This window comes from Falco naumanni, chromosome 4 (assembly GCF_017639655.2).
Source record: "Falco naumanni isolate bFalNau1 chromosome 4, bFalNau1.pat, whole genome shotgun sequence".
Classification (NCBI taxonomy): Eukaryota; Metazoa; Chordata; class Aves; order Falconiformes; family Falconidae; genus Falco; species Falco naumanni.
This window is the reverse complement of record NC_054057.1, coordinates 96,817,601-96,845,145: the sequence shown is the minus strand read 5'-3', so window position 1 is coordinate 96,845,145 and position 27,545 is coordinate 96,817,601. Positions and strand designations below refer to the sequence as shown.

Genomic DNA, 27,545 nt, shown 5'->3' with positions numbered 1-27,545 from the left:
CTATTCCTTTTTTTCCGAGGTACATCAGAAGAAAATAAGTGCTCAGAGGAAGAGTGGCTTGGAGTCAGCCAAGGAGGCGAGCTCACATTGGGCATATCATGCATGTTTCTATTAATGATTATATATAGGTGAGGACACTTCCAGCCCACATCCCTAGCAAAGCTCCCCTGGGAGAAAAAACAAACAAACAAACAAACAAACAATCTTTGTAACATGTTAAATATTTCCCAGTGCAATGGGAAGCTCTGGAAAACTTAGGAAAACATCAGCACCCACTTCCCACCGAGGGCTTGCTAGGGCAGGGGCCTCTTACCACTGGTTTGAAAAGTTGCAGAAATGAGAGAACGAAGGCGAAAGGATGGGTAGGAGCTAATTACAGGGCTAATTAAACTGTTGGGTAAGGACTGCAACTGCATGCTGTTTGGTGACCTACTTTGCTGCCTGTAAATGTATTAGCTGAAGAAATTTAAGGGGCTCTGTAAAAGCAAAAGTTCATTGCAAGGAACTTGCTGGAGCCCCTCAGCCATTCCTACATTTCTTTTCCAGGCTGGGATGCTTCCATTGGGTACCACTGCTTGGTCAGCTCAGCTTCACTCCCTGTTGCTTCCCATCACACCTCGGCTCCCTGGCAGGTGGGAACGGGGCACAGACCCCCCCGGCCTCTTGTGCTGCTGGCTGCATTACACAGGATTATAAACCCAGCTTCCCAGTGCTGCTGAGACCGAGGAGATGAAGCTAAACTTGTTTGTACCACCCCTGTCAGGCCAAGGGACCACGGGCAGGGGGATATCAATAAAGTCACGCACCCGCTGCCTGCAGTCTGGGGTGCTCTCGCAGTAAGGAGCCATGAATGAGCCTGTAGGGAGAGATGACAGCAAAGCAGGCGCTGCCTTAACCTTGATTTTTTTTTTCTTGCTGCCGTGAAAAAGTTGTGCAGCCTCTGCACGCGTGAGATGCTTTTTCTCTCATCATTAAAATTGCTTTTCCTATCCTCCCCCTTTTTTTCTTTCCTTTTTTTATTTTCTTTTTTTCTTTTTAGTGGCACAATAAAGGCAGGCTCTGGAAGTGTCTGCGAACACCAAGGCTTTGAGCTGGAACCTGACAGTGCCTCTCCATCTTTTTTTAATGGAGCAGGAGGCCCTGCCTTGCATTTACACCATGGCCTCTTTACACTGTCTTGGCAGAGGAAGGGTCCTCGGCCAGTTTGGTCCCCCTTCCACACCTCCCTGGGTCACGCAGGAGCAATAAAAAAGCAGCATGACTGCCAAGGAAAGCCGGATCCCCGTTCGATGCATAGTTGTTCTGCTCCCCGGTGTTGCACACTGCAGGCACCAGGGCAACCAGGATCAGGTTCTGATCGTGCACCCCCAGAAGACCTTTGCTGTTGAAAGGGTGCAGGATTGAGTCCCTGCTGCTCTGCCACCGGGACCAGCAATGGTTTTGCAGGGAGGCTGATGCACCTGGCATGGGAGGATCCTCTGCCCCTCTCCATCCCCGGCATCCCCATGGAGGGTCCGTGATGAGCACTCCCTTTCTCCCTAGGTGACGAGGACATCCCCTCCATAGGAGTGGTTGCCTCTTCTGCAGTCTGTGTGACACAGGAGTCAGCTCCCCAGAGCTGGAAGCTCCATGGCTTTTCCCCAGTTCCAAGGCTGGCAGTCCCTGGACAGCAGTGAAGAGTCTGGGACAGTGGGAGAGGGATAGAGAACTGGGGCAGGACTCTCACCCAGGGATTGTTAAAAATGGAATGAAACCAGAGAGAAAATAATCATTTCAGTGCCTGGTCTGAACTCTCTCTGCCAAAATGGCTGTGCGCTCAAAGCCTGCCACAGCACCCTGCGGGCAGCTGGTGCGAGGGCTCCTCCTGAACCCCTTCCTCCTGCCTGGAGCTCCCTTGTCCTCCTGCCACCCCCTCAGCCTCCGGCCCACCCATCATCCACACTGCAGGCGAGTTAGAGCCGCTCCCAGAACCACTGGAGCAGCAGCTATATCCCCTGCTCCCGCTTAAGGGCTGGGTTTGCTGGGGGCTGATCCTGGTCATTCGGAAAAGCACTGTGTCCCATGGGAGACCTCAAATCAGCGCTGCTCGTGGCTCGACAGAAAGCATGGACCAGGGGCGTCGTGAAAGGAGAGAGAGGTCAGAAGGAGCTGGGGTAACGGGGCACTATCAACATCCCCAATTCCTCCGAACCCACAGGCACAGTGGAGCGGCACGGCAGGGCTCAGCCTCTGGGCTCAGCCCCAAATCCGCCCTATCCAAACCCTGCTCAGTATTTGCATAGGTCCCAGCCAAACGCAGGGCGGCATGAAGCAATAAATTAACCCTACAGAGGTATTTCTCAGCTCCCCCTTCCAGCCAGCACTCATGAGCGTTTCCTCTGGGTTTTTTTGTTTTGTTTTGACAAGCCCGGGGTTGCAACCCCAATCCCCCGGCCCTCCGGCAGCGACCTCTGCCTCGGTGGCCCCCGTCTCCAGCATCCTCCCGTGTGGCACGCTTGAGAGCACAAGTGACGTGACCCCGGGGAAGGGCGAAAGGGGGACCCCACTTACCGCCTGCCATTCGCCGGCTGCCCAGCGGTGCGTGGGGCACTCGGGGAGGTGGCAGTCCCGCTGCGAGGAGGGCCGGCTGGCCGGGTCACACTCTGCCTCCTCGGCCGCCTTCGGGGTGCCGCTGTGGCACTGCACCGCACGGCGCTGGACGCCCCGGCCACAGGACGCTGAGCACTGCAGGAAGGGATGGAAGGTGAGTGGTGGTCCCTGTCGCAGCCACCATGGTAAGTTCCTGCGGTTCACCCTGTGCTCTGGGCAGGGAGAGCAACGCTCTAACGCCGGCGTTTAAACTTACAGGTGCGGCTTTTTGTTGCACAAGGGAAAATTTTTGCAAGGGCAGAGCAGACAGGCTAAAATCCCTGCTCTGCTGAAGCCAGCGGGAATTTTTGCTGTTAGCTTTAGTGGGGTCAGGATTTCCCGGCCAGGATTTTTATTGCAAAAACCTCTGGAGATAACGGCACTGCTAAACCATCACAACACACCAGAGGTGGCGAGGCTCTGTATATTACTTCTCAGGCACTCAGCTCAAAAAAGTAGTAGTTCAAAATATATCAAATGCCACAAATGGAGCGGACTTTAATGAAAAGCAAACCTGAATAACAGAAGCAAGTCTGTAGAAGTAGAGAGGTAAAGGCATGATACAGCTGGGATTTCTTTCAGCATGCATCTAAACATGCACATGCACACAAGCCAGGACATAATGTTAGTTTGTGAAAACAAATGTCTTTAAAATTAACTGCATTTCCTATTTCCTTAATTACACTGTGGGCACATTTCTCTCCACTTCTAGGCACAGCAAGAAAAGCCTGGATTTCTCTGTTTCTCAGACAACTTCAAATTATTATCTACACTACAATGCTTTTAAAAGCTTGTTTTTTCTTTCATGCAACATTTCTTAGTATTGTGACTGCACACTGTAATATGTTTAGCAGTACTTGAAAGTCCCTCTGGTACGGATTCTGCCTGGCTAGTATACTATATAGATTTGGAATAAAGAGAATTTGCATTCATAGAAGAAAGCGTGTAAAAATCAAAGGTATGCATGTAAAACACAGCTATTACGATTAGCCATTTCCTGAATTAACAACTAATATAAACAACCTTATTAATACGCCAGGAACTAAGAAAACAAGTTTACAGTCCGTTATTGCAATACCCATAAAAGCGAGCCTTCTTAAGGCAGGGAATTAAGCGGTGCCTAACAGGGAAGCAATTCTCTTCTGCAGAGTATTCCTCCGTAATGCTCTGTTTGCTTAACTATCCAAATGCCCCATAAAGCCAAGAGGGCCAAAGAAAAGCTGACTGTGACTATTTGCCTGGCTTCAGATATGTGTAAGAGGATGGGAGTTTTTTGGTGTAACTTTTGAAAGCAGCAGTGAGATTTCTGTCACTGGTGATGCAAATGCTTCCCATATGCTGCGCTGCCTCCTTGTGATTAACGGCACTGTTTGGGCTACACATTCCATAGGGGACAGTTAAACTGAATAACAGCCACAAACTTGGAGAAACATATACACCAGGATGCATACCATGCTGTAAAATGCCTTTTGGTTTGCATTTATCACCCACCCAAAAAGCACATGCCCGGGTGCATTGTGATGAGGGAGAGCAAGTCGCACTGTGGCTCTGTCACGGGGGGCTGTGCTGCATGTGACAGCCCAGCAGAGTGGGTCTGGGTCTGGGGAGGGTCCCTGGCTGTGCTGGGCAAAGCATGGCACCGGGCAAAGCTGTCAGCTCATCCCACCACGTGCCTGGGCAAAACTTTACCCCTGTGTAAACCCATTAAGATCGATGCCGCACCCTGACCGAATCGGTGGGAGGACTTGCAGTGGAGGAGTGAGCCCCCCCAGAACCCCAGGCCAGGACTGCCACGTCCAGGACTGTCCCTTGGAAGAGCTCTGAGCGAGCAAGCAAGCAAAGAGGTTTTCCTTGAGTTAATTGCAAGGATGTGTGTAGGGGAGGCTTTCCCTAGCTGAATGGGCTTTCTAAGTTCACTCGGTGGCCAGCTGCCGCAATGCCATCCAGCCACATCCCGGGAGAAAGAAATCCCAGTGCATCCCCAGCCCGAGAAGCTGAAGCTGCAGGTGAGCCCAGCTCTGGGGCCACAGGAGGGCTGTGGTGGGGTAAGGGCTGGTGAGGTTGGCGAGGTGGGGCCACGGGAGTTTTCCCAGTGGATCGAGGCATCTCCTGTGGGATGCTTCCTCCTGCAGCCCAGGCTAAAGCATCAGCATTGCCATGGCTCCGGCTGGGTTTATGGCTGGCTTCAAAATAACCCCGGTATGCTCCGTTACAGAGGTGGGTTTTAACACCATTTTTATCCTGGCTATTTTAATCCAGAATGCTGGTCAGCCAGCCTGTGTCTACTTCGGGGGAATAGAGCTGGCTGGCACAGCCAGAGGATACTCAGTTTGGGGCAGCCGACCTTTGCTGTATTTAAATATTCCTGTATGGGGTGCCACGAGCCAGGCAGCCTGCTTGTCCTTCCAGGGGAGTCTATACATTCCCAGGAGTGCTCCTTTCTCCGCTGGGAGTCAACCACCAAATTGCCGAGTGCCAGCTCGGCTATGGAGAAGCTCTACCTATGTTTTTAGGCAGGGCTGGATTTCCGCCTGTAGCTGAAATATGTAAATATCAGACAGCAGAATAAACATTGGTATTTTTGCTAAGTGAAAGGTAAATGGCCATAATTGATACCACTTAGGAGATGCAAAACATTAAATCTGACATTTCAGTGCAGACACAAGCACAGTTAGAACTTGGAGAAAAAGCCTCATTTCTTCCTTTCTGATTATTACGGATATATTAAAAATACTTTGCTGCAGGAAAGTGGATTCATAACAATGTAGAAAAGAATTACCCAGTTGAATATCTGAATACAAAACATTCAGAGGGAAAAAAAAGGGGAACCAGAGAACCAGCCTAGCCAGCTGCTGACAAGGACTCATTTTTAAGTATTCCTGTATTTTTTTAATCTTGATTTTTTTAATCATTCCTTTTCCCAAAAGGAAAAAACAAACCACATGCAGGCACATGCAACAGGTCCTGTGTATATACGGTGACAAGGAGGATGCACTTTTAAAGGAAAACCTTGCCTTATTTCTCACGCAGACTTTTGCTTGCTTACCCGGGACAAAAGGCAACCATTCACAGCTGCTCAGATTTGGGATTATCTTTCAGGGGCAATTAGACCCTCAGAAAGCTTTTTTTGATAGTATTTTAAGTGCAAACTCATCATGGCTCCTATCTTCGACAGTGGCACTGGTGATGGGGAAGGTGACATGGACTTTCCATGCCCATTTAACTCCTGGTCTACCGCATATCCAGTGCCAAACCCCTGCCTGTTTCATAGTTTTCATGAGAAGTTCAGCACCTAAATCCACCACAGCTCTAAGGCATCAAATCTGTTGCAAAGCTGTGCAAGCCCTGCGTGCCTCTCGCAGGGACAGCCACCGCCAGTGCTCCAAACTTCTGACAGCCCCAGCTCTTCATCGGTCACGGGCAAAGAGACGCCGCCAGCACCAGCGAGGGTCGGGGTGCCGGGAAGCCATGTCAGAGCATTTCAGGTGCCTTTAAAGAGCCCAGTGTGATTGATGTTGCAGAGTGAGCCTTTCCACCCCTTTATTTTTCCCCCAAGCAAGATGCCGGCTGGCTGAGCCCATACAGCATCAGGGAGCCGGGCTGAGGAGCTACCCCTGGAAATGCGCTGCCTGTTCTTAGCCTTATGGCTAGCATACAAATATTTCTTAATTGCCTAGTCACAAGAGATTACCTCAGGCCATAAATCACCTCATCCGCCGATTAACTTGGGTTTCTTTCTCCACTTGCATAAAATTAACTCTGAACATGCGGTGGAATAGTGGGAATTTTAAAACACGCACTTTTATCAATTAACATTAGTGTATTTTAATGCAATCGACAGATCATTACATTATGTTTACAGCTATTAGCTATAAAAAATGGCTTTCAGAGCAGTCAGTTTAAACAAGGCGCAAATTGACTATGACAAGACTATCTAATGGCCTCGTTTCTTTTCAGTCTAGCTTTCTGTATAAAATTGAGGACTCAAGTCTTGCAGGTCATAAAGGTAATAATATTGACTTAATTTCCAACAGAGGAGCAGCACCGTGCATTTGGCAGGGCTACCTGGGTGCTCCCAGCCATACCCTGGGTAAGGGACCCAGACCTCAGGAACTGAACCTCCATGGTGAAGGTGCCCTCAGCCCTTTACATACCTAAAGGTAACTACTCCCATCCTATGAATTCAAAGGTAAGCATTACAACAAATACTAGTCTGAAAACAATCATAGAACATCGATGGGTTTATTGTCTTTTTTAATAGGTGACATTAAACAACAGTATGCTGTCCTAGTCCTAGCATTTGTGTGTGTGCCTGCGGCAATGTTAGTGGTTTATCTTTCAGGGAACTTGCATACAGTGAGAAGTGGTGTTTTGTACCTTAATTTGGAAGACAGACTGCAAGAGAACATTATGTTTTACAAGTTAACAGTTCATTTAGTCCGAGATTTTCAATAATTCTGCTGATTAGCACACTAATGAGGTAGAGGGAGAAGCAAGGTTCAGAGATAAAAATTTGATGCAGCAGATTCAATGTGATGACAAAGACGTTATTTTCAGGAAAACAAGGGTTCAAGGTATGCTTTCAGCAAACAAGACACTTAATAACGCCAAGCACTTTCACATTTCCAGCAGCCTCTGCTCTATGCATCAGTGTCTGACTTTTTAATGAAGCAAAATCAAGTGATGAGCTTGTTAAGAAACAAAAGGTAGTGAAAAGCATTTTTAATGAACAGCTCTGATTATTTTTTAGGCTTTCCCAGGAAGCTGATAAAATTACTTTCAGTTTTCTCAAGACTCAGGAAGATTTTGCTTGGAATGTGACACATTTAAATAATAACGGTATTACAAGCATGAATAACTAGTAGGTTCTCTTTAATATTATATACTAATGCCTTTTCTAGCAGAAACCTAAAACGTACAAGGAATTTGCTTTCAGATAGACAGTAAAAGCAAGTTGCCACATTTTTAGCTGGTACAAATCAGTGGTGCTCCACTGCTGTCCATGAAGTTACGCTGCTTTACAGCACCTGAGGATCTGCCCCAAAACTTTTACCCTTTCAAAATTAAAGAGGACAGAAGCAATGGGAAAACCAGCTTCTAACCAATTTGACGGAGGAAGAATATCAAAGGGTGCAAAAAGGTGTACAATGCGTCTCACCTGTCCCCAATCTCCTGTTTTCCACTTCGGACATCTGCCCCCTCTGCATTTCTTTTGCATGTTGGGCTTAGCAAGGTGCTTGCAATAATCTTCTTCTACATGCCTCCCTTCCTTTGACAAACAGTACACACTGCGGTGCTTTTGGCCCCTTCCACAGGAGACAGAACACTGTAAATATAAAGTAACAACAGATCAGTTTCCACGCAGGGCCACCTACGTGGTTATATATGGGCCATGCTACCCAGGGCATTTTCTTTTAACTGGACCAAAAAGCCCATCCCCAGGTCCCCGGCAGCCTACGCAAAGCTTGAGGGGGATACAGAGGGGCAGAATTTAACCACTGGAAATGCTCCCATTTGCACTGAATATTGCATGATATTCTTAGTCAAAGCCCCCCCAAATGTCAATATCAAAACAGAGAAAGCAGCTGACATTCAGCAGGGATAACAGGCTGGATTCCTAGCATTGCTCCAGTGGTTTCAAAGGAGCAGAGTCATCTTACAGGGATCAAGGCAGGAGCCCTCAGTATCTGCTTAGGAGAACTTGAAAGAACCATTTCCATTTACTTTGGTACAAAGGGAGGTCAAATGTTGGTAAATCAGGAAAGTGAAGTGTGATATACACCTTCACAGAGGAAAATAAGCGAACAAAGGACAAGATGGAAGAGAAAAGTGCATCTTTCCATGTCCTTCGTAATAAAGCTCATGGATGTTTTACCAATGTAGGCTGATTTATTTTTTTTTTTAACTAAACAGACTGAAACCAGGACATGCTCATCCTTAAGATTTATGCATTTTGAAAACAACTCAGAAGGTGGCAAGAAGGCAGAGCCTGAAGAATCAAAGCAAAAAGCAAACCAGCAGGTATGTTAGCTGTAAGCTTTGTAGTGAAGCAACTAATTTCAACCTCCCTCTGCAGGTTCACTGAACTTTTTCAAATGTGACCACTTCTGGCATGCAAACCCCAAGCAACTTCACTTTGATTTCAGATTAGTCTCCTCCAAAAGATTTAGGAATCAAAGGGGTCTGGAATCACGACAAGAATTTAATATGACAGTTTCGTGTAGAACAAGCCTCTTACTCAGCATGATGCACCCAGAGACTCAGCTTCAATTTCTTCATTACACATTATGCAAGTCATTACATACTATGTCATAAGCATCCTGGTTTAATCCTTGGGCACAAACACACTGTTTCAACCATTTTTCAACATAAAATGTTTTGCTTTCTTTTCAGAATGCAGGAAACATGCAGAGATGAGGCTTCTACCTTCATTTTGGAACTCCATCAGTATATTTCCTAAGAAATAAATTATAGCCTGAGCTCTTCCCAGCCTATGAATACATTCGAAATCTAAAAAACTACAATTTATATATGTAGCAGTTCTGGAAGATCCATTAGAATAGAAGTTGGCATATACATTTACAGCTGTGATTATTTTAAATTACAGCCCTACTTCCAATGCATTCAGCCCCTATTGTGTTAAGAGGTACACACAGAACCAGTGAGAGTAGGAACTTGCTTCGAAATCATAGGGAAAACTTCAGACCAATGTGGAAAGAAATGGGTGTAACTTAACAAGAACAGACATTGCTGTTTAAAAGCTTGTATAAGCTATGTCCTGAAAAAGCCACTTTCCTGCTGCAAGGCTGTTACAGGCTGAGAAAAGGTAGCTGATGTCCCCTGTGATCAACAGGGTTTCAGGGCCACTAATGATGCTCCTCCAAGAGGTGGGGAAGCCAGGTGAGCCTCCGGCAGGGATGGCTGCCTCTGAGTTTTCCTGAGCCCAGATGCAATTTCAAGACAGGCTAAAAAACCCCAGCGAGCAACATTCAACCTTGCACTGAGAAACAGAGGGAATTCTGTCCCCTGTTTCAAAACAAGACTTCCATGAGTTACCCAGGTTCATAAACTTCACGTCTTTCTTTAGTATCAACAGAAAAAAAGATTGAGTGAATGTTATCTTATTTTTATAAGCCTTCAAATTCCATCAGAAGTTCATTTTTTTCATTCTCCCTGCATCTCTCCCCAGGCAACAAACGTCAGCAGCGAGAAGAAACTGTCAAATCCTTCTGAACCGAGTTGTAAACTTCTAATACTTTCATCCATTTACTGTCTTTGGCCTAAACGCCAACACCGATATTTCCACAAAATTCAAGTGCTCCTCAGTAAGTGCTCGCCATGCAGGTCGATGCCACATTACTGTGACAGCCAAAGCTAAAACATAAATTCATAGACCTCATCAGGACTCTCTCTTGCCCCACATCCCAAGCCAGTACAGCCTAGCACATCTTTTCTCTAATTTAAAAAATACATTGGATCCAGTACTTATCCCAAGGGAAGAATAACTGTATCATGCAATAAACCAAGAACATTTCTGGGGACCTGAAGTCGGTTGATAAGTATTTGATCTCACAAATAATGTGGTGCTAGTCATTTCCAAAATTATTATTCCCCTTTTACAAATTGCTTAACTTGGGCGTGGAGCCTGATTCTGACATTTATCTCGTGATCAAAGAAGACTGCATGCATACCTTGGTGCACTCAGAGGTTGAGGCATAATTTCCCTAATTTTGTTAATACTTAAATGTAATTCCCAAGATGCTGGAATTAATCATTTCTATGTCTGTCTTTAATACAAATCAAATTTAGGCAGCTGTGCATTTTTAGATCTAAACCACTCATTTGCTCTCATGCACATGTGAGTTATGATCTCATTTGCACTGACAGAAAAAAAAAAAGTCTAACATAACCAAGTATCAGAGACTGAAAATTCCTTTGCAAAGAGTCTACTTCATAACTGCCTTCTAATACATCTTAGGTATTTCCAGCTTTTATTTGGCACGTAGTTTTGAAGCATGTGTGAGCCACATGCAGAAAATAATTTACCCAAAATTTACTCAAAGCCCAAAACGGTGGGCTTCGTCTCAACGCCATATGACTTAAGGAAGCAACACACATAGCTACTGCCATCAGCCTCATCATTTATTTTCGACCCTGAAGAAACTTTGAATTTTACTAGCAGGACTCTTCATCACTGCAAACGCTGCCACCCACTTATGGTATCTTTCAGTGCCATGGTGAGGTAAGCTTTGACCTTGCTTTCTTTAAAACATCTGAATAGAACAGACAAAACCACTCTTTTCATACTTTTCTTTTTTTTTTTTCTTGACTTCTTTTCTATCCTCCACCCCCTGTAGAAAATAATTCCAAGTACTGCGGATGGACAGGTGGCTCTTTGTGCAATAGCAGCCTCATCCAAGGTTCTTTGCAAGTCAACAGAAAGACTTCTACTGGTTTTAATCACCTCTGGATCCAGCCCTGAAGGTGTAACCAAGGTACCGTATTGACCTTTTTCGCTAACCAGCTTCCTACAGTCGAGGATCACATGCACTTGGGCATGCCCATGGTCAACCCATCCCTGCCTCCACTCCAGAGTGGGAAAACATTGCTCTGAAATGCTGTTTCCAGCCTGTCATGGAGGCACAGCAGCAAACAACACCCCTGGGTGAACCTGGGAGGATAGCCAGGCATGGAGGATGGTGTGAGAACACCACATTATGTTGTTTCTTAGAAATAACCAAGCTTATTGTGGCACATAAAATAATATAGAAATACTATTTCAAAAAACAGCTATAGCCGGTACACTAAAGGATTTGTAAACCTTCCTCTTGTTATTATCTTTATTATCTCCTAAAATCACCACAAATCACACCTGGCGCTTTACATGGAGAATAAGAACAAAAGAACTTTCCTAAGAGCATTAAGATCAAAGCATTTGAGCACAGATTTAAGGGGTTTATGTTTATGGCATAACTCGTTTTGTTAACATGCCAAGAACCAGGGATTGGCACGCTGGTGATTTTTTCAAATAAATACACTGCCTAGTTTAAATAAAGGAAAGGAAAAAGTTTAAATAAATAGGACAAAAATATTTCCCTATCAACTGTTTCTAGAAAGGTCAGAACACGATGCTAAATATCTCCTACAAGGCATCACTCTGCTCCAGCACAGCGGCAAGCTTGTGTTTTTGTTTCCACAAAAATTGGTTTTTTGTTTCAGAGTTCAGGAATGAGGAAGATTATTCTGTTTTACCAAGCACATGCAAACTGCTTTAAACTAAAGCTTGCTGCACATCCTACTCTGATATTTTGGAAGATGACAGTCTATCTTGTTCATTAAGATCTCTCTAAAATAGAAAGGCTGCTACTTGATTCACTGGGCTGGTAGCAGGAAAAACCCAGAGTATGTACCCCAAAAGCTCTTAAAAACTTGTAGAAAATTTCTGGCTGGCTGGTCCCAGGTTCTGACCCTCCTGTGGGGAGACCATGACCTGCTCTTCTGCACTGGGAGCTCGTGCTGGCGCTGTGCCGCTGCCAGGCTGGGGGCTGGTACCCAAAGGGTGCCACAGCCCTGGGCACAAATGAGCAAATCTTGGTGAAAAGAGGCAGCACAAAGCAGTCAAGGCAAAACTGTGCATTGAAGGGGCAGTTCAACACGAGGCAGAAAAGCAAACCACCCGCAAGAACCTGGGGACATTTTCCCCCAAAAGTGAAGGTTTTCAGAAAATGCTGTTAGACCGCTTTTCCAGGCCTCTCAAGCATCAGCCAACGATTTGGGAGGTATTTAAGATAATGAATGCAAGCTGCGGTGATCACCAAGTGAATTCCCAAAGATAGGTATGCTCCGATAGCTCACCAAGGGCAGGGCTGGGGCTGGGAAGAATTAGACTAAATATGGCTTTATCAGATTCTGCCAGGAGCAACTTTTTGGAGGAAATTAAAATCAATCCTTGTAGGTTTAGATTTCCACACATTAAGGATTATATGGAAAGTAAGCGCTCGTAAGTAAGGCCTTGTTCATCCTTTCCAACAATCTGAGCTGAAACATGTGCTGGATGAAATAAAGGAGAAAAGCGAGAGAGCCCTACCGTGCGTTACAGCCCCTGTCCATGGGGGGCTGTGCTCCTGGATGTCAGCAAACTCCTGCAGCTCCGAGCAGAGCCCAACCACGCACCCTTGTCGTTACATTTCAGCATCCTATTAGTCTCCATCAGCCCGTACTATAACTCACACTGCTGCTATCCGACGCTGAGATCACAGCCCTGTGACTTCTGCACCTCTGAAGTCTCTCGAGCACCAGGGACATCAGCAGACACACCGCCAAGGAAAGCCCGGATCCCTCCTCGCCAGCTGGACCTTTACCACAAGTCTTAAAATGACTTTGTGTGTTATCCAGCAACAGCAGCTCTGTGCCATCCAAACTTGTTAGCCTCACAACAAGGTATTTTAGCAGGTAACTCCCTCGGCTTCAGCGAGACAAGCAGCAGGCTTAAAACAGGGGCGCAGCTCCATGCCATGGTTTCTCCCGTGGCTGCAGCACTTTAGGAAGTATTTGTTGCTACTGTGAGACCCTGTTCCTTCCACCGATCTGTTTTAGCGTGGGCTCACCCCCCGTGCATTGGCACGGTGAGAAGCCCATGGCTGCGGGGTGGGAACACAGTGGGATTCACCCAGCCCGGCTTTCCTTCCCTGCAAAGCTGAGTGGGAGCCATACCTTGACGCGGCCAGCTGCCGAGAGCACGTGGTCATGGCGATTTTAGCTGGTACAAAGCCAGAAAAGCCATCTGATTTTTGTGCTTTTAAGAGGGAAAAGTGGTCTCTACATTCAAGGGAGGGCAACTGGACCTGAGACCTGAGCGAAACACACCGAAGCATTGCACTGCAGTTTGAAAGAGGCTTTAGAAATGCTTAATCCAGGCTGGCTCCCCAGAGAAATGGGAGGCCTGACAAAAGGACGTGAACATTAGGGATTTTGGAGTGTCTACTCCAAGTAGGTTTGCGAGCACTGTCCAGAACCCCTGTAAAGCCACCCTGAGGAGCCCTCCTGGAGCTGCAGGGCAGCCCTCGGTGTGCACAAGAGCAGGCTTTTCCCTGGTGCCCGTGAGGGCTCTTGGGCACGGGCGAGGGGGGACACCCACAGCGGCTGGCCCTGGCTCTGCAGTGCTTGCAGGGTCTCTGCTGCTCTGCTCTCAGCACTGCAGCAGAGACACAGAGTTTCCCAAGTGATAAGTTGCAAAAGGGAGAAATAAAACTATCCACTAAACCTTCACCTTCCCGCTGCCAAACCCGGCCGCAGAGACTGGTGAGTGACCTCAGATGATGTCTTGTAACAGGTTAAAAAAAAAAAAAAAAAAAGGACCCCCCCCCAAAGTTTCTCAAAGAGAAGGGTCCAACTTGATGTGTTGCTGCAGCAAAGGGAAGAGGCTGGTGTGTTTGGTGCCTGTTCCTCCAGCAGCGCAGATTGCCTGGAAGAAAGGATGCTCTTGGGCTCCTTCACTTCTGCAAGATGTAAGGCCCTGAGCACTGAAGTCACACAGTAATCTCCCTGAGCCGGGAAACCTCACGAGGTATATGGAGAAAAGCAGGTAATTGCAGTAGCCATACATCTCCTTTTCTATAGCGCCCACCTAGTAAATATCACTTCCTCCTCCTCTTTCACCCACCCTGTTGTTACGTCCCATACCAAGACGTTACCCAGTACAGAAACCAGCAGGGCTCTGAGCACATCAAGCTACCTTGAAAGCTGTGTCCCTGCCCCACTCTGCACTACTTAACTTGCACAACAAGCAAGCAAAAAACCCCAAATAGCCACTGCAGGCCTCTCCAGGAAGGGAGGCATTAGACGGCATATCCGCAAATTAGGAAATGTGTGAGCTGCCCAAGGATGCAGGTATAATGGGATGTGGAAGGCACTGATAAGGCCTATTTTCCATGCTGTGGCACTTTTAAAAGAGTAGCAATTGAAGCAGCAAGCAGCCTAAGCTAACTGACACTTCATATTTTTAGTGAACAGTTGTATTATAATGCCATTTAGAAGTCCCATTCAAGAACAGGATTTCTCCGTGTCAGATGGAGTGAAACACAAAGTAAAGAGCTCTCTGAGGAATGTCAGCCCTATTTCACAGGTGTGCATCACACCGGGAGTTTGTAAGAGCACTGGGCTGCTTCTCGCTCTCTGGTTTTATAAAGGAAAATCTTGGCTTAATGCTGTAGGGATCAAATAGTATCAGCCTGCACATGGTATGGGGCATCAGACAGATTTTAATCCATGCTGCTGGCTCACTCACCCCTCCCATGAGCTAGTAAAAATTAAAACACGAATAGAGCATTAAGTGCCTTTGGAACAAGGCTGACTACATCATTTTTCCTTAATGACTGCACAAATCAGTCACCAGGAAAGTTAGAAACACCGTAAATGTCTTTGTGCTTAGCATCCCTCATCTTCGCACATCCTTGTTTCTAAATACTACAGTCCCTAGGATCCGAGCAACAGCAGTTATTGCCGTTTGGGGTATACAGCGTGAATCTGGAATATAGGAAAAATGCACACAGACTTCCCAATGCCCAGCTCAGGGATCTGCTCAAAGATGCTAAACTTCACAGCTCATTCTTGAAAGCATGTTACTGCTCTAATGTGTCTCCTGCAGTCTAACAGATATTTCAATTACCACACTCAAAACCAGTGCTCTGGGAGACAAACATTCCCAGCAATTGCCCTTTTATTTATTGCCTTATTTCTCCCGTGTGTGCAAGTGTGTGCATATGTGCATGCATAGGACATCTGCAGACGTTATGAAGACAGCAGCCACGGATGGGCCAGCCACGACACAGAGCCTGGATCCCATCACCACTGAACAGCGGTCCCACCACCAGTTCAAGTTCAGGCTAGCTGTGCAGGGCCTGGACAATGACCATCTCATTGAGAAAATGTGTAAGAGGAGAGGCATAAAAAGGCAACCACAGAGGCACACTAAATACAGCCAAACAGCCACAGTACTTCCTCGGAGAAAGGTGGTATTTTGCAGTAAGTTAGGACAGAAGCACGGGTTGGACTATACATGGTGAGAAACATCAGTGAGTACTAACGGAGTTACCTGCTCCCAGTGGGATGGTGCACTGAGGAACTTGGGAAAAGCTGCATCACCTGGTGGTGGGGGAAAGAGAAGAGTTTCAAGATACAGGAAAATAACCTTCCTGAGTCTAACCACTGGTCCAGCTCCTGTCTGTCCTGCCAATGGCAACAGGAGAGACTATGGAAGGGGAGCAGATGAGATGGGCCATTCTCTGCAGCTCATTGCCCTGGTACTTCCCCAGCATTTGGGCACTGTCTTGGGGAGGTTAGAGGAGACATTGCTGCCCCATCCTTCTAATTCTCCATCAGACTAAAAGACACTTGGTTTAACCACCAGGTCAGATCACAACGGGTGCAAAGACTAACGGATGCCTGCAGGGGAGGAGCGTGGGTTGCAACAGCTGAGCATTAATTTGCAGAAAATCAGTCCTGCAAGGAGCTGATCCAGCAAAGCCCTTACGTGCAGCTCAGCGTTAAGCTCACAGTGCCACAGGGTGGTCCTTCACCTGCAGTGTAGCAAATGGACTTTGATGGCTGTTTTTTCACCCATGGAGAACCAGCACTACTGATAGGAAAAAGTCAGCAAAACTGATAGAAAAAGTGTATCTATATAGTTCGTCTTATTTAAGGAGAAACAGAAGTAGCAATGGGAGATGGTGATGACAGGCAAACAAGAAAAATGGAAAGAGAAATAAAAATTGGAGATTTTAGAGTAGCAAGAGGGAATAAAGTGACATTCTTCTACCAAGCAGCTGGGTACCACTGGCTTCACCCACCTGTAACTGGCCTGGAGCCACCAGCTGTGGCTCTGAGCCTTGGCAGGGATGGTGGGCGCTTAGCTGAGGAAAGAGTCGCAGGAGCATACATCACCGCTGCCCTGGAGGACCAACAGGCTGAAACTCTTCAAATAAAAACCCCAACTGCATTTACCCTCTGGGAGAAGGTCTGAGAAGGGCATGCAGCAAATAGGTGGATTCCCAGCTATGATGTGCAGTTTTGGAGGGTGGCTGAAGCTGGGCACTGGTGGTGGGATGCTCGGGGTGGCTGTCACACAGTAGGGAGTATAAGAGAGGGCTGAAATAGATCTGGTTTGATTTTTTAAACAAAAGCAAAGACGACTGTGCTGTCAAATGCCTTTTTCTGACTGAGGAACCAAAGCAGACAACTTCTTGCCTTTTATCAGCGCATCGAACTGGCAGTCCCTAGAGTCAGTCACTCTGAGTGATCCTAGAGAGGAGGCAGCCAGGAACCCAAGAGGGACAGCAGCCTTGGTGGGCCAGCCTAAGCGTACGGTAAACAGCTCCGAGATGGAGACAGTTTCAGACAGATGGGGATATCCATAGGCTACCAAGTTCCCATTTTGGTCTGGATCAGCTTTATTAAATCTTCACTAAGGCATCTATTTCTACCTGTTTTTCTAAAGGCATGCAAGCCAGGCAATGCATCCTTCTGCTTGGGTTCTGGGACCATGTGCACAGCCTTCCTCTGCTGCAGAAACATTTGTCCTTCCCCCACAGACTCTTGGGGTAGGATTGTTTTTATTAGTTTTCTGGTAATACCTGGCACTACAGAGAAATACAGACTTGCTGTCGCAGTCTCAAGAGCCTAAACTGTCATCATATGAATGAAGAACAGAAAAAGCAATGTGAATCACTGAGTGACTGGAGAGTTCAGCATGCCTATCACTTCATTTTCAAGGATGGCTTTGTTATTGCAAAACATGTGTAAAGAATCATACAGCAGCTCAGTAATGCTGCTGTCACAGCAAATTCATTTGCTGCAGAAGAGAGGAATAGAACAGGAGTTATATACACTTGCAACCAAATCTGCCCCTGGTTATCACTTCTGCCTTAGCAAGAGCTGACATCCTGCCTGCTAAGAATATTATCAGAACAACGACATGGAGAATATTGCTGTTGAACAGCCTATTTTCAGCCAGCTTCACGGGGAAGGCATTCTGTAAACAACATGTTGGGGCTTTGACAGAATTAAATACAAATAACCTGAACTTTCCACTAACACCGGTTTTAAGATTAAAGTTCTTGAGTGCCAGCTCCCTGACACAGTTGTTAGCCAGGCAATCCTCCCGCTTCCCACGGAGTCCAGAGCCCCTTTGCCAGTACCTACGTCCCTGCATGCAGCTGGAGAGCCCTGCAAAACCATCAGTGCCTAAGGGGATAGAAACAGCAATATCGTCCCAACGAAAACCTGAATTCACATTGACAATAACAGAGCCTGGAGCTTAGCCAGCTGATATTCTAATTATTTTATGCTAAGCTTCCAATTTTTCATTGTTAGATCAAAAGGCAGTCAAGGACTATGATGCCAGCGTTTCTGCCTATTTGATAAAGAGCTGGGAAGCACACACTGCCATTTTGCAGGCACGAAGAGCTATGCAACCATTGCATCAGCAGCTAGAACTTTTGATACCCAAAGGCAATAAGTACTTGAAAAAGCAGATTACTTTAAAAATTATAATATTTTTTTTTTAGGAAGAAAAAAACCCAACAAACCCCACCACCAAATTCAAAACCCCACCCATCCATCTTCCACAGGTCAAAGTCAAATAATTACTGTCCCAGTGCAGCAAAGTTCAAATCACTCCTTGAGTGAACCAGGACTGGGTGCTGTGAGATATGATCGTTTTACCTTATCTGTGCCCATTTCCTAACTCAGACAGAATGAGAAGCCCACAACAAGTCCGTTCAGCATTATTCATAAATTGTATCAGGATACAATTTGATATTACGGTAAATTCAAAGTTTCATGGGAATAATGATTGCAAGGAGCAGATCTGCCCTGAGAGAATTGGGTTCAGCCTCAGGTTTTAAGTGAAGTGATGGATAATGCTCTCTGTGAACATCTCCCTCACTCTGGAGAACATGGAGAGATTTCCTCTCGGTATTTGAGAGCATGTACGGACATCTGTGTTCATGCCATGGGGCAGTCAGAGGAGAAAACCCCACCACTTTCTGCACCTTGGTGACAGTCTCTGCATGTTTTCTAAAGTATTATTTTAATAAAAAGGTCAGGTCTATCACATGGCGTACAGTTCTGCAGTGTTTAAACACATGTTCTTAAATAAACAAGGATATAAAATGGTCACCTCCTCTTAGCCCTCCTTGAACACCCATTATAATGACATGGCATCTCACCAGTCTCCCGTTATGAAATTATCATTGACATACAGAACCTCTTTATTCATTCAATTCTTTCTTTAAAACCTGGATTTAACCAGTCAGATAAAATCACTTGTTTACTGTATGAAATCCCAATGGAATTTCACCTGAGGACTGCGGGTTGGACTCCTCAGACTCTCTCTGCTTTAATTTGTATGCGTTTTATGGTACTAATTTCACTGAAACTTGAGTAAAGCTAAGCCAGACAGGTGCTTGCAAGAAATTAGTTATCTGAACTTTGTAATTTAGACACTTTAAACTGTGTTTAATTATTGCGAATGACAGTTTCTGTTGGACAACAAAGTAAAAGAAAAGCGAGTCAAAAGATGGAACATGGCAGTACCATTTCAGAAAATATAGTCAAAGATACCAAAACTAAGTATATGATCTTAATTTAGCAAAAGACTCTAGAAATCATTATACAAATTCATTTATGATTACATTCTACTTGTCTTTAATTTTCATTGTTCAACATTAACATTAAACATCGTAAATGTATGCAATATTTTTATAAAATTAAATAACAATATTGGAAAAATAAATACACTTTTACATAAATACATAAATCCATACTGCTGAAAAGTTTCAGCTAATACTATACTCTTGTTTCAAAAGTGACCAAAAAAATATGGTAGTGACACTCCATCCCAACAGATGAAGTACATACAGCTACAGAATGATGTTTGTAACCAATGACAGAGCTAAAGCAAATCCAGGTGATACCACACTAAAGAAAAAAAAAAAGATTTGGATGTTACTACCTACAGTAGTAGCACGAGGTAGACATACATGTGGAGTATTTTGCAGGAGGGACACGAAGCCTGTTGACCCCATAGATAAAATTTGGTTTTCAAACAGCTCTGGGGTCCCCTACATCAGAGCCAAAGGATACCTCAGAAATAAGACTGAAAAATCAAGTCACTTTGTGGCAACGACTGGGGCTCAGCCCTGCAGCCCCATCACCTGTGGGAGGCCGGGGGGCTGCGAGCACCGGGGGCAGCCGGTGGGAGATGCCGCAGGCAGGGTAGGATGCCCCTGCCCTCTGCCTGTCTGCCAGACATCCCACCCGCTCCCGGGATGCTGAGCGAGGACAACCCACCAAGGTTAATAAGACTGAGTAGAGTCAAGGGAACTTTTCCTGGGTGGACAAAAAAACCAAAACCAACCAACCCAACCCCAAAATACAGGACTGCACCCTGCATTTCCAACACAGAGAAGCAGACGCAGCCCTGGAGCCTGCTCCTGAACAGCTGTGAGGAGGCTGAACGCTGAGCGACACCAAAATGCAACACAACTCTGTCCGCCCCTCGGGTTCTTGCAAATGGTCCGGCACAGGTAACACGGGCTGGCAGCAACTCCCAGCCGGCAGCTCTGCGGGGAAGCCACCGCACGCGTTCCTAGCTCTGCTTAGCTCACCTCGCTCATTTTTAGCACCAGCTCTATCAGTGTACAAGTGATACATTAGCACCTCAAACGAAATTATTCATATCACCGTCCCTTGTACTGGTAAAGCACCGTATAAACACCAGGTCAGCAGTTTTATGGCTATTGCATAACTCACTGAGGTATGATAAAGATATCGAGGAGTGTTACCGAAGGCATGACTGGAAGCACCCGCAGAAACGAGCGTGGTTATGTTTTAGCAAGGTGACTTTTCCAACTGTGACAATTAAGGAAGTCCAATACATTACAAACAGGCCTCTTTTTGTTTTCCTATAAAGTGCTTTTGAGTCAGATTAAATAATATTTTTTTTTAACATCTTCTTCAAATGATACACAATCAAGGTTGACATTTGTTTGAAGGCCACTCCAAACCGGGCAGGTCCGTGGTTTCCAGTGCACCAGGCAGCTCTCGCCTCGGCGCAAGGCTCAGCCCCACACTGCACACCGGGGCTCCGCGCCGAGCAGGAGGTGCTGCTCTGGCCAGGGAGAATTCCAAAGCTGTGGCACCCAAACGAGCATCCCAGCCCTGCAGTTCAGGGCTGCTCTGCCCTCACAGGAGCATCCCTGCAGCAGGCTATTCCAGTGGCAAAGGAGCAGTTTAAGGCACCCCTGCTCCACACTCTATATTGTTACAAAAAAGCTCCCAGGGTTTTAAGCCTTCCACCACCTCGCTGATCCCTTGCTGTCTTAATGATATTTAGAGCAGCAGCTGGAGATCAGGCCAGACAGTAACTTTCCAGAACCAGAGATGCACAAGAAAAGCTTACAGGTGCCTTTGCACAGTATATCACACTCATATCATATATACACGGGAACAGAAATAGAGCACAGGTGTGAATGCACACAGGTTTCTGTATAGCTGTGGGGGGGGCAGGTAGAGACACGCACACACATCTATACAAGCTTGTACATGCTTGGGAGTTAATGCAATTTAGGGCACATTTCCCCCTGTCATCTTGCTTTTGGCAGAAAACACGCGACTGGTAAACCAGTAGGTGCACAGTGCAGTATTACCGTTAAATACCAGAACAATTTAAGTTCAATGGAAATGTACTGCTTAAATGCCAGGTTCAAATCCATATGCAAAGAACTCAGTCAGAACCAAGACTCATAATGCACAGCGCTCGCACAGTGTAATAAAACGGACAAAGGTGGCTACTTAGCAGAAAGTGCCTTTTAAATTAAAGGACTCAAGCTGCCCTAATGTAAGCCCTTCCTGAACAGGTGTTATTCTGAATATATTGTCAATAATCCTCTTTAAGTGCAGTTTTAAGACATGAAGCATTAGCACCTTGGTTTGAAGCAAGTTAAATCTGTTGTTATGGGATATCCACAAAACGGTTCACAAAGAGAAAGAGTTTATGGTCGTACCGAGCTCCAAGGACCAGCGCTCCAGGCAGCATCTCTAGGACAGTCCTGCACATTGCACTGCTCTCTGTCCGGTGGCTTGTCAAGGATTTCACAGCTCAGATCCGTAAACCTTTCTCCATTAGGGCGCTGGCACACCACCAGCCGTGTTCTTGTCCCTGCCCCACATGGCTTCGTGCACTGGAATTCAGCAGAGGACAGAGCAATCACCGTCTGGGCAGCTGCTAACGGTTGCTCAAAGCACTAGCACCTCCTGAGACCCAATGGTTGGTTCTGTTCCCAAGCCACCCACTCCAGCCAAATCCCCCCACAAAGGCTGCAGGAGCCTCAGATGGAGCATCAGCTGCTTCAGCTTCTCTTCCCAAAGCTTTTCATGCTGCTCCACAACCATACTGCCAGACCCAACATGACACTGGAGGTTAATGTCTCTAATTGCTCATCTCAGATGAATTTTCAGAAAGGAGCAGTGTATTAAAATAACAAGGCCTTCAGTCAAACTAGACTTCTCTTAAAAAGAAAAAAAATAAATCTCCAGTTTTGTAGAATTTGCTTTTGCCTGGGAAGAAAATTTCCCTGTGACAAATAGAAAGGAAAACACCACCAAGCAGGTGCTAGGGTTCATTCATTTATCAGAGGCTGCCTTTCACGTTCCAATCTTTCTAATAAATGTCACCAAGATCTCTCCCTCTTCTCCATTTTTCAGCCACCCGCTAACAAAAGCCTGGCCCTGTGCAGGGAGCCCGGGATGAATGGTGCACTCACCTCTCCCCAGTTGCCGTAAGCCCACTGAGGACAGGGGCCAGATTCGCACGATCTCTGCTCCATGGGTTTGCTTTTCTCATCGCAGTTATTTGCGGTGTATCCGTTTTCATCCTGGCACACCACAACCCGCCGCTGGAACCCCCCCGCACATGTGCTAGAGCACTGAAAGACACAATGGCCCATGGCTTCGTTGAGTCCGGGAATAATTTTGCATTCCCAGCTTCTTCCCAGTGCTTTGCACCGTGGGAATGCACTGCTAGAAACTTAATACAGCTAACAGGTATTATTAACTTCAAAACCCAGCTATTACGAATAGCAGTGCAATGATTTAGGTGCTGACTAAGCAAAGAAAATAAACACGAGACTAGATTTAAGCAGGTGAGTAATCCCCACTGGCTTTAATGCAGTGCTTGACATCCTATTTGTGCTTAATTCCCTTTAGGGACTTCCCTGATAGAGAGCTGCAAACTGGTTGGGGTGGGAGGAGCTGGCATTAAGGCTCTGCTGTGCTTTGGCAACAGCTCTTTGCAGCTGTAAATATCCCGGGAGACGGCCAAGAAGCAAAGGCTGGCCTCTGCCTCATGGAAAACATCAGTGTTCTGCCTGGAGAACCTTGGAGATACGAGGTGCGAGAGGCTAAGCAGCGATGCCTGCATCCTGCTGCAAGTGTGAGCAGAGAGCAGGCAGCAGGGAGAAGGGTCCCTCTTTTCCTTGTATTTTTTATACTTTAATAAAAGGCTGGATTAGCCTGGAAAAAAAAAAACAAAGAAAAACAACCAAACCCAACCAAACAAACCCCATCAATAAGAAAATCAGGGCACTTACAGCACCCCAGGGACCAATCCTCCACTGATTGCCTCCTGGTACGTGTGCGCGGTTTCGGTTCGGGCTGCCTCCGGGGTGCAGTTTCAGGCGATGATCCGGATAGAGGAAAGGGTGGATGGCCCTGCCGTAGTCATGGCTGTTTGAATGACAAGGAGACATGGAGCAGTCTTGCTCGGTGGCAGGGAGGTCATCTGGGTCACACTCACTCCTATCCACCAGCTGGTCACTGTAATTGATGCAGATCACTTGTCGCGTTGCCTTACCTTGACCACAAGTCACCGAGCACTGCGTTACAGTGGGAAAAGGAGACACAGTCACATGTCTGCTTTGAGAACCAGACACACAGCTATTGCTAATAACGAACAGCAGAAAATCTGAATCTTCCCCACTTATAAAAGGGCAAGCGTGACAGATTTCCTAAACATGTTTCCAGTAATGAGGTCTACAAGGCTCTCCTGCAAGAGACAACGTGATGCTTACAGAGCTCCACTCCAAGGCTTTCCACTGCCCGCACGGTGTCACGGTGCACATTTCGGTGGCTGATGGCTTCGGGAGGTGGAAACAAGCTGACTCCTCAGCCACTGAGCCCTGGTCATCCCGACAGCTGACATATCTCATCCGGGTACCCTTCCCACAGGTTGCAGAGCACTAGGGAAGAACAACAAGCACTCCACTAGAAAGTTTCCTGATATATATTACAAGGGCTTTGGAACAAAAAGTTGAACAAATGCACTTAAAAATATCACATTATTTATTGTAAAGTAATCCTGAAAGTATGACACATGCTTACCGGTGTCCAGGATCCAAACCTCCACTGCGTCCTGTGAATGCCCGGTATGGATCTCTTGGCTTCAGGACTATTTGGATGGGGAGGACATACTGCTACTTCACAGTCCTATACATGAAATAGGAGGGAAAAGAGGGAAATCAGGAGTTTGCAGATGTGTCAGTTAAACCACCTCCTCTTCGATGTAATGATGAGCAGCACACGTCTTGAAAGTCTATGACCTGCATGCTTGTGTGCTGGCAGGCTTTCTCCTTGCATCCTCTTGGTGAATCAGCAAAACTCGGTATCGGTACCCTGAGGGCTTCCTATGCAGAACCCTCAGGAGACTCTACAACAGGGACCCCCATAACCATGTGCCACCTTCATGCATTAAAACCAGATGTTTTTGAGACAAAAGATGAAAGTTCATTAAGAGAGTTCTGGTATGAACACACATCTGCAAGGCAGCAACTTTATCTCTCTTCAAAGCTCCCTTCCTTCAGCGTGAGACCTGCAGCCCACTTAAAGGTTACGCTGCTGAGCTGATTGCAGCTCTTTGATTCCCTCAGCCCACCAGACCACCTATATTCGCGTCCTGATCTTCACCACATAACAAGCATGCAAGGTTTTGGTGACAGGCATGTCATTCCGCTCAGCCTTGGTATGGTGCCTAACAGGGGGGTTCTGGTCCTGTCTGGACTTCCTGGGAGGTCTGGCAACAGAAATGATGAATAGCCATGACTTTACTTCATGAACCTACAAGTAGTCATTGCCAAAAAGGAAATTAATACCGATCGTCACTGCAAGGGAGAGAGGGGCTCTTGACAAATGGCATGAATGATTTCCGCATTGCGATGATTTTACTTACGCTGGAAATGTGCATGCCAAACGATGGCTGATGATAAGCGGGTTTGTTACCCCTTGACTATAGCGCAGTTGGTCTCCATACATGGGAAAAACAGCCCTTTCCTAACTGTTGTGGCCTTAGTTAAACTCTGTGAAGTCATGCAGGACAGAAGCTGGGCAGGGCACCAGCACTATGACTCTCCTGGATGACAGATAGGTGGTAATGTTCTGTTTTATTCAACTCCTTCAGACACCCTGGACACATCCTCTGCCTGAAATGGGAATTTACACATTTGCTTCTAAGTACCAGCCAACACAGCATGGAAATCCTATTCAGAAAATTTGCAGAGGGTGTGCAGCATTTCTTCATTTATCCAGCCAAGGGGATGTGCCTGGAATTGTAGCTGGCATGTGTCCTGCAGTATCCCGTGCAGCAGACGAGACATGACAGCCCCTAGCCCTCATTGGTACCACACGGCAACAGTCCCGCAGCCAAGTGAGCCCAGATGCAGCCAGGCATCCCAGACCCCACGCAAGCCAAAGGAGGGGTCTGCTGTGTTGAGACCCCAGCCTCTGAGGTTAGTAAATACTGTCTCATCCTTCTGGTGTCTGGTTGTCTTCCAATATTCATCTACTGCTGCTTCTTTAGCTCACGAGCAATTAGGGACCAGTTTTAGCTCTGAATCTGGCCAGCCCCTTGCACATCCCATACTGTGACCAGAGCTCCATGCATACAAGCCATAAGCAAAGGTAATTTGTAACCTGTGAAGTAGTCTGGATGCTCTCACAACAAGTTGTCCATTGCCTTTTTAGCAATCTGGTGCTTCAGAGTGTCAGGTTAACCACATGGAGAGGGTCTGGATGGGAGCTCTCTGAATACAGCTTCTCTTTCCCACTTCTACCAAAACAGTGGGGTGCTGTGCTGCACCTTCCCAAGGGCCACACAGCAGATACTGCTCTGCATGGGCTGGTGTTCGGGGCAAGCCTTTGCTGTGACAAGACATCCCCTGAAGCTGCAGCCTGGATGCCTCTGTACGCATGCTGGCAGAAAAAATGGAGACAGGGCAGCAGGATTTACCTGGGTATCTGTTGGCCTCGTTGCCGCATTGCACTCGTTATCATCCACCACTGACACGTAGGTGCCCACGACACACTTCACCGCTCTCATCTGGTACCCTTGGCCACAAGTCATGGTGCACTGGGAGAGGACAGATGGGAGAAAGAACTGCTGGGTCCGAGTAGCTGCTTTGGTTAGAAAGTATTAATCAGCCCAGCCTGCATTTAGGCACGTAGCATGAGCAGCAAAAATAAAACACAGTTTCCCTTCTGGTTTCTCTCCACTTCATGCATTTCAGCTTTAAATTAGGTCAAAGTTTTAACTCACTGTGCCCACCAGAGCCTCGCACGCTTCACTTGCTTCCTCAGGAATGAAGGTGCGAGCATTTAAATGACTTACTTCGCTGCACACAATAAATCATAGTCTGGTATAACCTGCATCATATCCTTCTTTAAAACTGGTTGCTCAGCCCCACAGTAAGTAGCACAAGTGACTAATGAATAATTTTGCTGATGGGAAATTAAGTCTGACTGGGACAACTGGTCTAGGTTTGTTGTTGTTTTTTTTTAAGTCAAGAGCTAACAGCTTTGTGGAAAAGGAGATGCCAGAACACTCTGGGAGAAATGAGCAACTTGCATTTTAACAGGAAAAAACCCTCATCAACCCAGAAACTGGAAAATATTAAAAGCAACAAAAGCTATTCAATGGGAGCAGCTTTTCTGTGAAAATCAGGCCACGTATTTACGTGCCTAAATATGGATTTAGGAGCGTAACCTTGGAAACCCTTTTTTGAAAAATCACAGCCGATTTAGTATGACAGAGATTAAATTTAGCACAAAGGGCAGGTACTGTTATTGCTGGCCCGTCCACTGAACCCGAGCGAACAGAGGGCTGCTTTGGTGTGCAAATCAATTAACACAGTTACGCTGCTGAACATGGATGAAAGGGTGGCACCCAGCCTCGGCCAGCAGCACCCAGGTGTCACGGACCAGGAGCCCCGCAGCGGCTCTGCAGTACCTGCCCCCACGGCCCCACTTGCCACGAAGCGCACTCCTGCTGCTGGCACGTCTGCACTGACTCCGGCTTCGTCTCGGGATCACAAAACCTGTCGTTTAAGCGATCTTCTCCAAACTGGCACCAGGTCTGGCGGTGTTTGTGCCCTTTGCCACAGGTGACCAAGCACTGGGAGGAGTAAAGCACAAGCTCAGGAGGTGCCGAGGATGCGCTGCTGGCTCAGCATCTGCCCCAGCACTGAAAAATAAACCTGGAGACCTGTTACAACTTAAAAACTGGTGCCGAGAGGCAGCTCTTTAGCTAATGACCACATGTGCTGCAACACATGTGAGCATCTTGCAACAAGGCAGGGTTGCTCTCAGGACCTGGTCCACAGCACAGGCAGGCTGGGACCCTTCAGCATGGGCAAAGCAAGACCACGAAGGCTCTTGACTTCCAGCAGCTGTGAGACAAAGGGCGAAGTCACAGCACTGCCCTACGGGGCTTTAGCTGTGCACAACGGGGTGCCAAAGGCTTGCAAAAAGCCTGCTCAGCCCCGAGTGTGCATGTTAAGGGCCTCAGCTCCCATGAGCTGCCAGCGCCTCTT

At 46.7% G+C, this 27,545-nt stretch overlaps 1 protein-coding gene across 8 annotated transcripts in view; it reads right to left on the bottom strand.

Moving 5' to 3' along the window:
* The window catches only part of ADAMTS9 (ADAM metallopeptidase with thrombospondin type 1 motif 9), an 86,212-nt gene that overhangs the window by 17,153 nt on the left and 41,514 nt on the right, over positions 1 to 27,545 (bottom strand). For 7 of the 8 annotated variants that reach the window (XR_005827295.1, XM_040589533.1, XM_040589534.1 and 4 more), the window contains 9 exons: positions 26,963 to 27,127; positions 25,967 to 26,086; positions 24,067 to 24,171; positions 23,757 to 23,924; positions 23,277 to 23,561; positions 22,452 to 22,613; positions 21,693 to 21,869; positions 7,787 to 7,954; positions 2,551 to 2,724 (listed from right to left, as the gene is read on the bottom strand). Coding sequence is in view for 7 of the 8 variants with exons in the window: in XM_040589533.1 (XP_040445467.1) it covers positions 2,551 to 2,724; positions 7,787 to 7,954; positions 21,693 to 21,869; positions 22,452 to 22,613; positions 23,277 to 23,561; positions 23,757 to 23,924; positions 24,067 to 24,171; positions 25,967 to 26,086; positions 26,963 to 27,127 (1,524 nt within the window). In the remaining variant the exon portion in view is untranslated. The remainder of the gene's footprint in view (positions 1 to 2,550; positions 2,725 to 7,786; positions 7,955 to 21,692; positions 21,870 to 22,451; positions 22,614 to 23,276; positions 23,562 to 23,756; positions 23,925 to 24,066; positions 24,172 to 25,966; positions 26,087 to 26,962; positions 27,128 to 27,545) is intronic. The other variant, XM_040589536.1, reaches the window with a different exon arrangement.